At 44.8% G+C, this 14,298-nt stretch overlaps 1 protein-coding gene across 3 annotated transcripts in view; it reads right to left on the reverse strand.

The window, feature by feature from the left end:
• The window catches only part of Ttc39b (tetratricopeptide repeat domain 39B), a 104,834-nt gene that overhangs the window by 51,383 nt on the left and 39,153 nt on the right, over window positions 1-14,298 (reverse strand). Inside the window, exon 1 of one of the 3 annotated variants that reach the window (XM_006238350.5) lies at window positions 10,498-10,814. The exons of the other annotated variants lie outside the window; for them this stretch is intronic. Coding sequence (XP_006238412.1) covers window positions 10,498-10,619 — 122 coding nt within the window. The 5' untranslated portion in view covers window positions 10,620-10,814. Of the gene's footprint in view, window positions 1-10,497; window positions 10,815-14,298 lie in introns of those variants that run through there. 3 annotated transcript variants of the gene reach the window in all.

The following is a 14,298-nucleotide window of genomic DNA, read 5'->3' on the forward strand; positions in this document are numbered from 1 at the left end:
CTTCCTGTACCCGTTCAGCATGTGCCTATGTTCCTACACAGGCTACCATCATGATACGCTGTCCGTCTGCTGCCCCTTTTCTCTATATGACTTAGCTGCCTTGGGTGTTTTGTAAAGCTGACCACACAGTGACTTAGTCAAGGCTTTGCTTATTTCCTTCCATATAGGTAAGCAGTACAGAAACACTGTGCTGATATCCATGAATGTAAAGAACAACACTAAACTTCATGTTGCTCCACAATTTTAAAATCTGTACAACCACAAGCAGCACAGCATTTAAAATTTACCTGAATGCTTCTTTTCATCTTAAACACTGCTATACTCAAGTTAGAAAGTTTCTTTTCAAATAGTGAAAAAATAAATAAATTTGATTGACAGTGACTAAAGAGGGCCACACATTATCTTTCAACTACAGGTATTAACATATAAGGAAAATAAGCTTCTATACTGCATTGTTTTAGACACTTTAATTTTTAAAAATGTTTTAAACAGCTTTTTGAGATATAATTCCCAAGGTATCCAAGTATCTGCACAATCTAATTTACAGCATCCCATAGCACAGAAGTGCCCACCCATTTACCATCATTCTCCATGACCCCCATGACCTCTAATTCTAAGCAAACATGGATCTCTTTGCATCTGTAGATGTTTTAGGTGACAGGCTTTTCCACTTCCCATTCATTCGTTCGTTCATTCATTGTGTATGAACAGGGAGCAACGCTCTAGCCTATACTATAGAATATGCCATGGTTGGAGACAGATGCCCATTGGTTATCATCTCATTTGTACATGACACATGGGACATTTTACTTTTTGTACAGAATGGAAGACTGCTGTTATTGACGCTCACATATAATAGACTGGGTCATATAACCCCACATTCAACACTGAAGAATTGCCACCAACTGTTTTCCAAAGTCGGTGTATGATTTTAAAATCTAACCGATAAAACATGACAGATGAGTTCTTCCAGTGGCAAGGCCATGGCCAGTGATCAGTGAAAAAGAGAAGTTGTGACAAGGAGGGAGGGAAGGAGAGAGAGAGAGAGAGAGAGAGAGAGAGAGAGAGAGAGAGAGAGAGAGGCGCAGGTGGGGTGTGGTGGCACACACCTGGACCCCTGGTACCAGGGAGACAGATGCAGGAAGATCAGGAGTTAGTGATGAATGGTAGCCTGAGTCACATGAGATTCTCAAACAATACCAAAGAGGGACCACCAGGCCAGATAACCTGAACTAGATCCCCAGAACCGGCCCCGTAAAAGGAGAAAAATGACTTCCAAAAGTTATCCTCAAACCCCCACACAGGCTACAGCAGGCGTGATGTACATGCATACAGGAATGCAAATAAATAAAATGTTTTTTTAATAAAAAAAGAGGGGCTGGAGAGACAACTCACCTGTTAAAATCACTTGCTGCTTTCCCAGGAACTCAAGTTACATTCTCAGAATCCAGAGGGCGGTTCACAACTGCCTGTAACTCCAGCTCCAGGGAATCTGACATCCTACTGGTCCATGCTAGCACCATGAATGTTGGAATGTTTTTCTGTACTGTGTAAAGATTTTCCTTATAGTGTTCAAATGTCCATTTGCATGCAGGCAGAGAGCTGAGTACAGGCCAGTCTTTGATACTGTTATTTTTAGGAAGCACCATCTGTCTCAGCGTTTTGTAAACATTCTTCTCCATCACCTTCTGACTGGTCAATAAAGAGTTGATTGGCTAGGTAGCTGGGCAGAGGAAATAGGAAAGCTGGACCTCCAATCCCAGCCATGGGTCCCAGGGAGAAAGAGGTAGAAGAACCAGGAGGAGAAGAGGTAAAGAGACCACATGGAGAGCCCAGGAGGATTCTCCATGAGGTTCAATGAGAGAGCAGACATGAGGACAAACATGGATCAGAGTGAGGCGTGGGGCAAGTAACAGGGCATTTGTCTGATATTAACAGCCTTAGAGGCTCAGAATAGCTCAGAACCTGCCCAGTCTAGGCTTGCAGCTTGTTGATAAATTTAATAGGTCTTTGGGTCAATTGTTTGGGAGACAGAACGGGAACAGATAAAGTTTTATGCATAAATTACAGTCTACAGCTATGCTTACACCACAGACACAGAGAATATATACAAATAAAAATAAATCTTTTCCTTTAAATCAGAAGCAAAGATGCGCAGCGGAGGGGAGCGGGAGGAAACACACACTGCCAGGACTCAGCATGTCAATCAACAGCGTTCACCTTCAGCGTCCACCACAGCTCGCCTGCCTATCACCACAGCTACCAGGTCAGAAAAATCATTCCAGCTTCCCTCCTTCTCACCCTGATTCCTGACAAGAAAACCTAACTGACAAAGCCATGGGATGACGGTAAGAACATAACTGTTGTATCCTGAAGTAAGAAGATATTAGGAATGAGGGCAGTAGGGTGACCCAAGATACCCAACACCTCGCTTATCTCTAGGATGTGGGGGCAGGGTTTCCATTCTTTCATTCTTTGTTCTGTCTCCATCTTTTCCAAATTTCAGACATGGTCATACATCATTTTCATAATCAAGCAAAGGGATACTTAAGCTCAAATCACTAAAGAAACATTCAAGTATTAGTTTTTTTTTTTTTTGTTTTTTTGTTTTTTGGTTCTTTTTTCCGGAGCTGGAGACCGAACCCAGGGCCTTGCGCTTCCTAGGCAAGCGCTCTACCACTGAGCCAAATCCCCAACCCTCAAGTATTAGTTTAAGGAGAAAACCTCTGACCATCCATGCATACCAGACACAACTCAAACTTAGGCAAGAATGGTGTAAGTATTGCCTGCAGCCCCTCCCAGGTGAGGAGCCACAGTGTTCCTCTACCTAATGTTTTTCCACATCATTTTAGGCCATTCAGAAATCTTTCAATTTTCCACTAATGTGGCAAAGTTCTTAAACCTTTGTGGTCTTTTTCTAACTTGGCCTTTTTCTCTCCTCCGCTATAACGTGCTTCATTACTATTTTAAGAATTAAATGAAAATAGTTCATTCTGAACTGTTTTCAAATTTATGAATGTACCTTCAACCTGGTTTATTACTGTTGTCTGCCTTGGCTGAACATGAACTCTGGGTTTTACTGTGCTGGGGGCTGGGCTGCACTGAGCACTCTCCCACTGAGCTGCGGCCTGGCCTTCTTCTCACGTTTATTCCAAGACAGGTTTTACTAAATTGCCCAGGGCAGGCCTCCAATTCCCAGTCTTCTTCCAGGGCGGGGCTGCTCAACCAGACACCTACTCTTTACTGAAGGAACTAGCCCTGGAGAAACAGTAAATAATGGTGCACTATCGATCTTATTTTCCTATGTTTGGAGACCAGAACACTTCTTATATTCTGAGACTATGTAAAGGTCAGCTCAGTTTGAATCTGAGGCTAGCCCAGGCTCTATAGAAAGATGCTGTCTGAAAACATACAAAGCAAAATCCAAATGATAAAAAAATGCTGCATAAAGAATCTACGACGTGGCATCCATAAGATGACCCAGAATGCTGGCCACACAAGCCTGACAACCTGAATTTGATCCCTGGAGCCCACATAAAGGTGGAAGGAAAGTGAATACCCACTCTCAAAAGTTGGTCTCTGACCCCACCACCACCACACACACACACACACTGTGGCACGTGTGTACCTGCACTCACACACATCCCACACACATACACTACCTTTTGGGAGAGATGCAGCTTAGCAACATGGCAGCCAAGTGAATTGATGAACATGGCAGAATGCTAACTGACCCCACGTAAGTCATATTCGCAGAGACAGAGGGAGCGTGTAGGATGAGCAGAGTGAGGAGCCCCAAACAATGTTCTCTTCCTGGGACAGCAAACATCTTCTTTTTTTTCTTTTCTTTTTTTCGGAGCTGGGGACCGAACCCAGGGCCCAAGCGCTCTACCACTGAGCTAAATCCCCAACCCCGACAGCAAACATCTTAAAGAAAGCCAGTGTCTCAGCATCTATCCCTGGGCTTTGCAAGTGGGAACCTCCATTTAGTATTACACTGACTGGATAAAGGAACCAGGGGACAACTGAAGGATGACACCACCCTCCCTGAGCAGACGGGCCACCCTGGTCTACCCACCAGCCTAGACACACTCACTGTGTTAAGACCAACTGTGGGGAATTCAATCAAAAGCCAACAGCCAGGGAGGGAAGGCACTCAAGGCTGGTTCTAAAGGACGTAAAGTTTTTAACTCCAGAGCAAGAAGCACGGGCAGAAAGCTGGGGAAATAGAAGCATATGAAAGCCTTGTTCACTGGGAAGATCCCCATCCCCATTCTGGAGCAACTCTCAAATGACTCAGAAAGAATATACAACACCACCACTTTTTTTTTTTTTTTGAGACAGAGTTTCATATAGCCCAGACTACCTTTAAGCTTGCAATCCTCCTGCCTCAATCTCCCAGAGACTGACATGATGACAGATGTGTGCCACCACACCCAGCTCACAGAGGAAATATATATAGGTTGTTATTATTATATATAGATTAAGCATGTTCATTAACTCTTTATTTGATTACTGCACAATCTCTGTCTGGAATTACTACAAAATAAGGCTTTTCTCAGGTTAGTGACAAAGTGGGAATAGCTTCAGCATCCGGGGTTCTTGTGGGTCAACCAATATCAGGGAGAACTCCAAGCCTCGTGATCAAGGCCAAGTCCACTCACAAGTCCCACAGGTACCTACAACTACCACAGTCATCCCCTCCAGGCCTCCACAATTCCTGACAGCCCACAGCCACCTTAGAAGCTATTGGGAAGGCAGGACGGCAGTTCCTACTCAGGGGCTCCTCCCAACCCCTTCCAGCCTCTCCCTGGAAGGAGAGAGAGGGGTGGATGCAGCTGCAGCCTCAGTTCACCTGGCAGCTGCTCTCCCCACCACTCCTAACCACCTCAACTCCAAAGGAGAGTACTGGCAATCAGAATGTCAACTAAGCCATGCCGGCTTCCTATCTGTTTCCTGCTCCTGGTGGGAATAGGGTCTTTACAGCAAAGTGAAACCATTTGGGAAAAATGAAAGTTCATTTCCATATAGTATATAAACCAATTCAGACCAGAAAAGACACTACTCCCCAAAGAGTGTGGTTTCCTTGCTGGGAGACGCTGCAAACTCCCAAGAGCAGAAATCTAGACCTTCCCAACCTCTGTCCTTAGGCAGAACAAATCAAATTTCCTGAGTTACTCGAAACAAGCTGCAAGAGGTGGCAGGTCTGCTGGAGATGTGTGCAGCTCCTGCTTCATCTTCCTGGGGCCAACTGCTCATCTCTTTTAACTGAAAGGCGAATAGGGAAAAAACCCTCCTCTACTGGAGGACGCACTCCCAGCCATAGACTTACTTCATCTCTGGCTCGTCCTTTCTCAGCACAATACCACAGAGACAGAGGAAGTGGTGGAGTAGAAAGTGGATTGCTACCCTAGGTGCGCCAGCAGTTTTGATGGTAGGCCTTGGCAAGAGCAGGAGAGGACAATTCCTGGCTCAGTCTAATGAAATGCACTCCATTTGCAAAATCGCATTTTAAACTGAGACACCACATAAATACACATAAGGGGCTGTAAATGGTGGCGATGTTACCAGGCCACGTAAGGTGAGCAGAACCAAGAGCTTCCCGTTACACAGAGCAGGGCACACCTGCCACTCAGCAGTTCTGCCTAATGTTTCCAGCAAGCCTGGGGCAGAGGCTGCTAAAAGCAGTGTTCAGCTAATCACTAATGCCCCTCCCAGCACAGAAGCAAATATTTGCAGGGTGCACAACAAAGGCAGGTTTTCACTGTGGCTAAAACTAGGAAGAACCTGTCGCACTTTATTTTTTATTTTTTTTTTTTCGGAGCTGGGGACCGAACCCAGGGCCTTGCACTTCCTAGGTAAGCGCTCTACCACTGAGCTAAATCCCCAGCCCCTGTCGCACTTTAAAAAGAAAAGGAAAGAAAAGAAAAGAAGAGAAAAGAAAAGAAGCCTCACAACTGAAGCAAAGAATAACTAGATGTCTTTAAACAACAATTGCAAGGACGAGTTTTCCTGACTGGTTTTTGAGTTGTGGCGAGCAGTTTATTTAGTGAACATGGGAACGTATTAGTGCAGAGATGATGGTGGCTGTGTAGGAGCCATGGAAGGAGAGGTTTGTGAATCCTAAGAGATTAAGCACCAGCATTTACTCTCCCCCAACCTCCATGTTCTCTTAGCTGATATGCTATATTTATTTCAGCTTGTGATACAAAGCTATCAGATGGAATGGTTTCCATAGCTGGATGCTACTTGCAAAGGAAGAGGGACAAGGGGAGTAAGAGAGAGAGGGAGAGAGAGAGAAGAAAAGGAAAGGAAAGAAAAGAAAAGGAAGGAAAAGAAAAGCCCTAAGCTATTAAGGAGGTGAACAGCGGATAAATGTTTTGTGTTAGGTCCTGGTCTATGGATAACTGAGAAGCTCAAATTCTGCCTTACTCTCTGTCTAAAGACAATGACCACAGCGACAACCACAGATGAAATTCAACTCTTAGCCCATGTCCTTCTCCTTCTAAAGTGCAGCACCTGCAATGATTTCAAATAACACTCTACACTAATCTAACACAATCACTAAAGAAATCCGTCCGTGCCACTTGAATGGTCACTAAGGACTATCCACACCTGTGGACTGAATAAACATCAAAGGAAGAAGAAACCATGCATGAAATTTCTTCAAATCCACACGCCAGGCACAAAGTCTCCATCGAAGCAGCGCTTGCCACTTCTCACCAAGGTCACACGGAAGTTAGGTTAATATCTAAGTGTTAGCCTGGAGAGAGAGGTCTCCAACACTGACAGGCCTGTCTGTCCAATGTGTTCATGCCTTCAGTGCAGAGGCAGCAAACACACTCGGACACAGTCAGAGGGTGGGCAACTCCTAGGATGGGCACAGCAATCACGGTTTAAACAAGCTTTAAGAGAACAAACTGTTAACATGTAAACTAAGAACTGTCCAGCTGCAGGGTGAACACACACAGCTCGGCCAGAGCTGCAGAGTTTGAGGTACGTGACAAAGCTGGAAGCCCAAAGGGGACTTATGTGGGGAGGGTGGTGTTAACAGATCCCACGGGCTTGAAGTTGTCATAGTTCCCACCAAGAGGCAGTGTCACCACCTAGAAACAGGCAGGTCAAGGGAGATCTGCTAGAATGTGTCTGTTGAAGTCACTCCGCCTCATCACTGCATGCAGAAGGAGCTGGCATACTGCTGTGGGATTCTGGGAACACTGCTAAGGTTGACAGCTATATGGCCTTGTCATCAATCTGAACAGGAAGTGCAAGAAATGTCAGCTTCTTCCCAAGGCTGTTTCGTCTTTCAGATGAATCTCTTGCATGTCCTCTCTGACCCACCACTGAAGTTCAGTCTGTCCGTACACAGCCTCTGCCTCTAAGGAGCGGAGGATGGAAGCCAGTGAGAGGAAATCAAGTGCAAATGATGGAAGATCTGGGCTTAGGGCCAAAGGAAATAATCGCTTCTTCCTTTTTATGATGCAATGATGTCCAGCAACACACTGAAACTTAAACCAGAGGGAGAAATTGGGGGAGACTCCCCCAGTCAACCTCCAAGCAATCACCCCGAGGAGCACAGGTTGACCAGCTTACAGTGCTATTACAATCAGCAGTCTGAATGGCCCTGGGCAATGGGCTTGACCTGAGTCATTCCCTCATTTATGACAGGACAGTTGCTATAAGTAAGAAGAGACAGATAGTGGCAGAGGAGGTGGTGGAAGAGGGCCATTAGGCCTGGCCCAGAAGACATTTGTAGAAGGGTCTAGTTCTATGTCTCCCCTAAGACAGGAAAATGATAGCACAGAATACATAATAACCAATCTTCCTCCCTTCCCCAATGGACCAACCAAAGCCAAGCCAGTTCCTCTGCTCTGAACGCTATACTTACCATGCCTCTTGCAGGCTTGCTGAACTAATGAAATATTTCTAGCATCCCTCTCCAGCTAAGAACGCAAAGGCACCATCACCAAAGATCTGGGGCAGCACAGATTTCAAGCATTTGTGTCCCGTATAAGGATGCTCATAAAAGTAGCCTGTAGTTTATATAGCTGAAAAGCTCACCACAGCTCTAATGAAATAACTTGATAACTGGTTTTTAACTGCGTCCTTTATCTGCTTAAAATACCTGTTCCAGGAGTCCAAATACAGTGTTTTCTTCAGCATCAAATCCCCAAAGCTTAAAAAAAAGCTTTGCAACAAACGTAAACATTTGTGAATGGATGGAGGATGGAGGATGGATGGATGGAGAGATGGATGGATGGATAGATGGAGGATGGACAGATGGATAGAGAATGGAGGAAGGATGGAGGATGGATAGAGGATGGATGGATGGATAGAGGATGGATGGAGGATGGATCGATGGAGGGTGGATGGATAGGGATGGATGGATGGATGGATGGATGGATTGATGGATGGATGGATGATGGATGGATGGATGGATGGATAGAGGATGGATGATGGATGAATTGATGGATGATGGATGATGATGGATGATGGATGGATTGATGGATGGATGGATGATGGATGGAGGATGGAGGATGGATCGATGGAGGGTGGAGGATGGATGGAGGATGGAGGATGGATAGAGGATGGATGGATAGATGGATAGAGGATGGAGGATGGATGGATGGATGGATGATGGATGATGGATGGATGGATGGATGGATGGATGGATGATGGATGGATGCATGGATGGATGGATAGAGGATGGATGATGGATGGATTGATGGATGGATGGATGGATGGATGATGGATGATGGATGGATGGATGATGGATGGATGGATGGATGATGGATGATGCATGGATGGATGGATAGAGGATGGATGATGGATGGATTGATGGATGGATGGATAGATGATGGATGGATTGATGGAGAATGGAGGATGGATGGAGGATGGAGGATGGATAGAGGATGGATGGATGATGGATGGAGGATGGATAGAGGATAGAGGATGGATGGATGGATGGATGGATGGATGGATGATGGATGGAGGATGGAGGATGGATAGAGGATAGAGGATGGATGGATGGATGGATGGATGGATGGATGGATGATGGATGGAGGATGGATGGATGGATAGAGGATGGAGGATGGATCGATGGAGGGTGGATGGATGGATTGATGGATGATGGATGGAGGATGGATGGATGGATAGAGGATGGAGGATGGATCGATGGAGGGTGGATGGATGGATTGATGGAGAATGGAGGATGGATGGAGGATGGAGGATGGAGGATGGATGGATGGATCAATGGAGGGTAGATGGACAGATGAATGAATGAATGAATGAATGAATGTTCTTTGCTATTTTAAAGGTAGAGTGTCCTAAACTTAGCAACCTTTCCTAATTAAATTCAAGTTGCTGCATTTAGGAATGACAAAATGTTTAAAAATAAAAACAGCAGATGTTTGATCTCTAGGTGGCAGGGATTTTTTTTCTTTTTTTAAAAAATCCTGTATTTATTTTTAGTTGCAGGAAATCAACCAAATCCTGGCACTAAGTCAGGCATATTACATATACAAAGACTGCTACCAGTTGGTGTTAAAGTATTTTAACCTCCAACCTCTGAATATATCACTCCTAAAAACCACTTTAACGTGGTTTTCGGACACAGGGAGGCTATCAATGGCCAACTGATACAAATCAGTTCACACACCCAATCAAGAACATGTGGGGACACAAGAGGAATCCAAAACCAACAGAATGCTCAGGATGCATTCACCAGCCCAGCAAAGAAACAGTTGCACTCTGATGAATTCCAGAGGGGAAAGTGGGGCTCGATGACTCAGGACAGATGCCCTGAGTTCAGGATCTGCGTCACACAGACACACAAGTCAGAGTGATTGTGGTGCACAACTTTAAAAGGTCATGAAGCAGAGCTCACTTTCCGGGGCTCACATTTGTTCTGATCTGCTGAAGAAACAAGATGAAGCCAATACCACCCAGTAGGAGGAGAAGGCTAGGATAAGGGCGCAGGCTATTTTAAACAACATCACTTTATTCATCTTCAAAGTCTTAATTACCACAGCAAGATAAAACAAAATGCTAGGAAGAAGGCAGCAGACGACCTGAGACAAACACAACTGAACCTCCCCCTGCTGCTATTGTTCTGCTGTGGGAGGCTCGGGAGCCCCAGGGCACACCTTGCAGCATTGGTCAGCCAGCCACGGTCAGCCACAGCACCGGCACGGCACGGGGACAACCACAGCCTCTGCAGCTCAAGCAGGCGCACAGGCACAGACATGCGGCTTTCTGCAATTACAGCACTCGCCCTCAGGAAGACTCAAAGAAGGGAGGGGGCGTGAGAAGACCCGGCAAGCCTGACAGGAAGCTGCTAAGAGGACAATGTCATCTAACAAAACCTGCAGGTCTCTAATGAAGCCGAACTCTTTCATTTTTTTCCCCAAAGCTTTCCTTAAATAAATCCTCACAGACTTAAAGAGGACCTTGCAATCATGTCCCCCTAGAACTGCTAAATAAATACAGCATACTCACAGGCTAATGGCAGCAGTAACTTCAGAGGAAAGAACACGTTCCACTGTGAAGATGTCTCTCTCTCTCTCTCCTACCAGATCTTTTTTAAAAAAACAACTGAAAGAGGAGTCCTTCCTTAACATAAAACCAAAAGAAATCTTCACCGTCTGCTTCGTTCCCCGGTCTCCAAAGAGACTTCCAATGGCCAGACCTGGCAGTGGAGTTACCGAGGCATCAGCCAGCCGGAGCACTGCAGGGGTGAATTTAAGACCTGTCAGTGACAGTGGCAGCTACACTCACTACTGAGGCGGCTGCTTCCGCAGGAAGGGATGCTGGGAGATTTTCTTTCCCAATCCCTGCCATAGCCTAGTCCTAATCCATCACTGTTTAATTATCCTAGAAGAGCAGGCAAGGCAGGTACAGACCAACTGGGCTGATAAAAACCACAGGACTTCAGTGACTTCTCACCTAACCTAGGCATTTCTCCATCTATCAAGGAATGGCCCAGATTACTTTAAGAAAAATGTGGGAATTCCCAGACATGACTTACATATCCATGAACTTTCTTAAAAGACAACTGAGGGGTACGGAACAAGGAAAAATCAGTTTCTCTAGAATTTTCAGTCTAGATATTTCAGTGACAAACACCTACCACATGGTTGCTGGAAAGGCCAATTTTCACTTGGTATCTAATAAATATTATTTCAAATGTGTTTGCATTTAGAGTTGTGGGGGCTTTTTGTTTTTCGGGTTTTTTGTTTGTTTGTTTGTTTTGTTTTGTTTTGTTGTTGTTGCTTTATTTTTGTGTTCTGATTGTTGACATAAAATCTTACTCTGTAGCCCAGGCTAGCCTGAACTCAGGATCCTTCTGCCTCCTTTTCCCAAATGCTAGGCTTATATAGGCATGCATTACCGAACCCAGCTCTTAAAGTAGATTTGGCTAATCCAAATCCAAAACCATCATCCTTTAAGAACTCTACTCCAGAGAGTCTAAGTAAGCAAGACTCTGAAGCTGGCCTAGGCTGGCTTGGTTTGAAGAGCTAAGGGTCTGGGAAGTAAGGCCTTCTGTAACTTGGTTTCATCTAACAAAGGCTCAGCTCACAACGGAACTGAAACTGTCTTCCTATGGGACCCACTATTTTTTCTGATTATAAAAGTATCTGGATGTGGGGTTGCATGCCTGTAATCCCTGACTGGAGAGGTGGAGGCTGGAGAATCAGGATTTTAAAGCCAGTCTCAGCTACATGGTGAACTCCAGGACGACCTAGGCTCTATAAGACACTGCCTCGGTAAAGAAAAAAGTTCCCATCAAGTAAAATAAACCTGTTTCCAGATTGTAAATAACTAGAAAAAGATTAAACCAGATGCAATCCCATAACCCAGAGATAATCACTGCAATGTTTTTAACGATATTTGTAACCTGGAGCACTCTCTCCTTCCTGTCACATGGGTAGGACTTAACCATTCTGTTTTCTTCTTTGACACCACTGCTCTCCATGCAATGTACTAGCTTCATGTTCAGGACTTCTCCAGGGATGGCAAGAACAAATGTCTAGTCATCCCACGTAAGAAACTGAGGACGAAACAAACCAGCCCAGCCAAGTCTTGCTTGATGACCAAATTGGTTCCCTAGGGTCACACACAGAGACTCCAAGGTAGTTACCCCTAACAGCTCTGCCCAGTGTGGGTAAAAACTCAGGGTGACTGTATCTAGAGAGTCCTGACCAACCTGAAGGCACCGATGCCTCCTCTTCCTCCAGCAACTGTGTTCTGCTCTATGACTTAGGGAGGGGCTTTGTGAACCTCCCAGCTGTCACGACCTGTTCTCAGAATCAGTTTTCTGGTCAGCTTCCTTTCTCCCTAGATACACAGCATCTCTTCATAAGAAATATAACCATTTGCCCATATGTGACCTATGGCTAACCTCCTGTTCACCTGTGTATTATGTGTCGGAGAAGAGGAACACACAGGTACTGCAGCCATATGAAGGTCTGGGAACGACCTTTAAGAGGTAGTTCTCTCCTACCATGTGAGTCCAAGGTTGAGTCAGGGTAGTCAGGGTTTGCAGCAAGCACCTTTATCCACTGAGCCATCTTGCTGGCCCAACCACTCAAACTTCTAAAAATGCTCACTAGAGTTAGAACGCATAATAACAGTTTGTGCACCTACTAAGGGTTATATGGTGTGGTGAGCAGAGCAAACACAACTGCTCTCCTCGAGCTCTATACAGAGAAGCTATATATTCACCAGATGCAATCAACTCTGTGCTATCTAAAAGAACTACAGACACCAAGGAGTACATCAGAGACCTGCTCTTGTGAGGGTTAACATGAAGGGGTCGGGGTGGGTGCAGCAATCCAACTGCAAAATTCTAAGTAGAGTGTAACTCACACCTCCACTTGTCATCATTATTAATACCTCAACTAATACTTCTTTTTCCTAAACTAAAACTTAAATGTATGTTTCAACTGTATTTTATGAATATAATGTATGTGAGAATAATTGATATGTATATATGTAAAGCATACTTCTTTACCCAACGAGGACAGAACTGTTTGCCTGTGTTTACTCATAACTTTATACAGTAGACTTCCCAGTACTTTTTCTCTGGTGTTACAAGCCCACCCTCCCCACGTGTTTGCACCCTTCGCCCAGCAGTGCTAACACTGAGACTTGGTTGGAGGAGGATGTCAGGGAGGGTGCGGTGGTTTGAGGGAGAAAGTTGCCAGGTGAAGGCGCTGTTTGAAGAGACTAGGAAGGTATGACCAGCCAGCTATCTGCTACAGTGCCATGCCTTTCACACCACTACAGACTTCCCCTTTGAAGGGTAAGCCAAAATAACTCTTCTGTAAGTGCCCTTAGTATGTATTTTATCACACAACAAAAAGAAACTAAGGGAAGCCTAGAGACTTCCTGGAACTTTTATCTATGTACAACCAGCTTTGGTCCCCAAACTAGCTTAAGGCCCTGTGGTACAGAGAATATGCTCAACAGATGTCCTGTTAAGCCTAGAGTGTCTTATAAATTCATAAAATAAGTGTGGGAGAAGAGGTGGTGGAGGAGGAGTAGGAGGAGGAGCAGGAGCAGGGAGGTGGTACCGGCACCCCACCAGGTAAAGCGGGCATTCTCTTATCCATGGTCTGATGGGGTGGATCTCGGAAATGGGGAAACATGCAAAACTAAGCTCTTTTTCTCTTGTTTGTTAAATGTAGAAGAATTTTTTTTTCTTCTATGAAAACATATTTTAATGTTAGAGCCATTCTCCAGCTACATAAAATAATCAGAATATCTCACATCTTGGGTGGTATAATGGTTCTATAGAAAGAGCAGTGCTTTCTCTCTATCTATTGCATGTTGACTGACTTTACCTGTGAAGTCTGTTTTATATCTAAGTTAACAAAATACTTTCAAATCAGTTACTTCATAGGATAAAGGTACGTATTAGAAAATAATTCTTACATGGACGTATGTGGAAAGGCATAACAATACCATTGTACTGAAGCCACAAGAGGGCACACTGAAAGCACAGGTGCCCCTTCAAACAGATAAGCGAGGGATTAACTTTCTTACAAAAATTACACCAAATCATACATTCTTCTGGACATTTTCTTTTAGACAGGGCCACAGTGTTTAAATGCCAAATACTCCCTTAATTGATGGGAGGGCTGACCCGCAGAACTTTTCATCAAGTACTCAAAAGCACAGGTAAGGCTGCCAGAGTAGACAGAAACCAAGTTTCTGCCTGACACGTGCGGGACACAACACTGGAAGGGCATCTATTGGCACTGCAGGCAAAGTCTGAGCATTCTGACTACAGGTGAG

This window comes from Rattus norvegicus, chromosome 5 (assembly GCF_036323735.1).
Source record: "Rattus norvegicus strain BN/NHsdMcwi chromosome 5, GRCr8, whole genome shotgun sequence".
In the NCBI taxonomy this organism is placed as follows: Eukaryota; Metazoa; Chordata; class Mammalia; order Rodentia; family Muridae; genus Rattus; species Rattus norvegicus.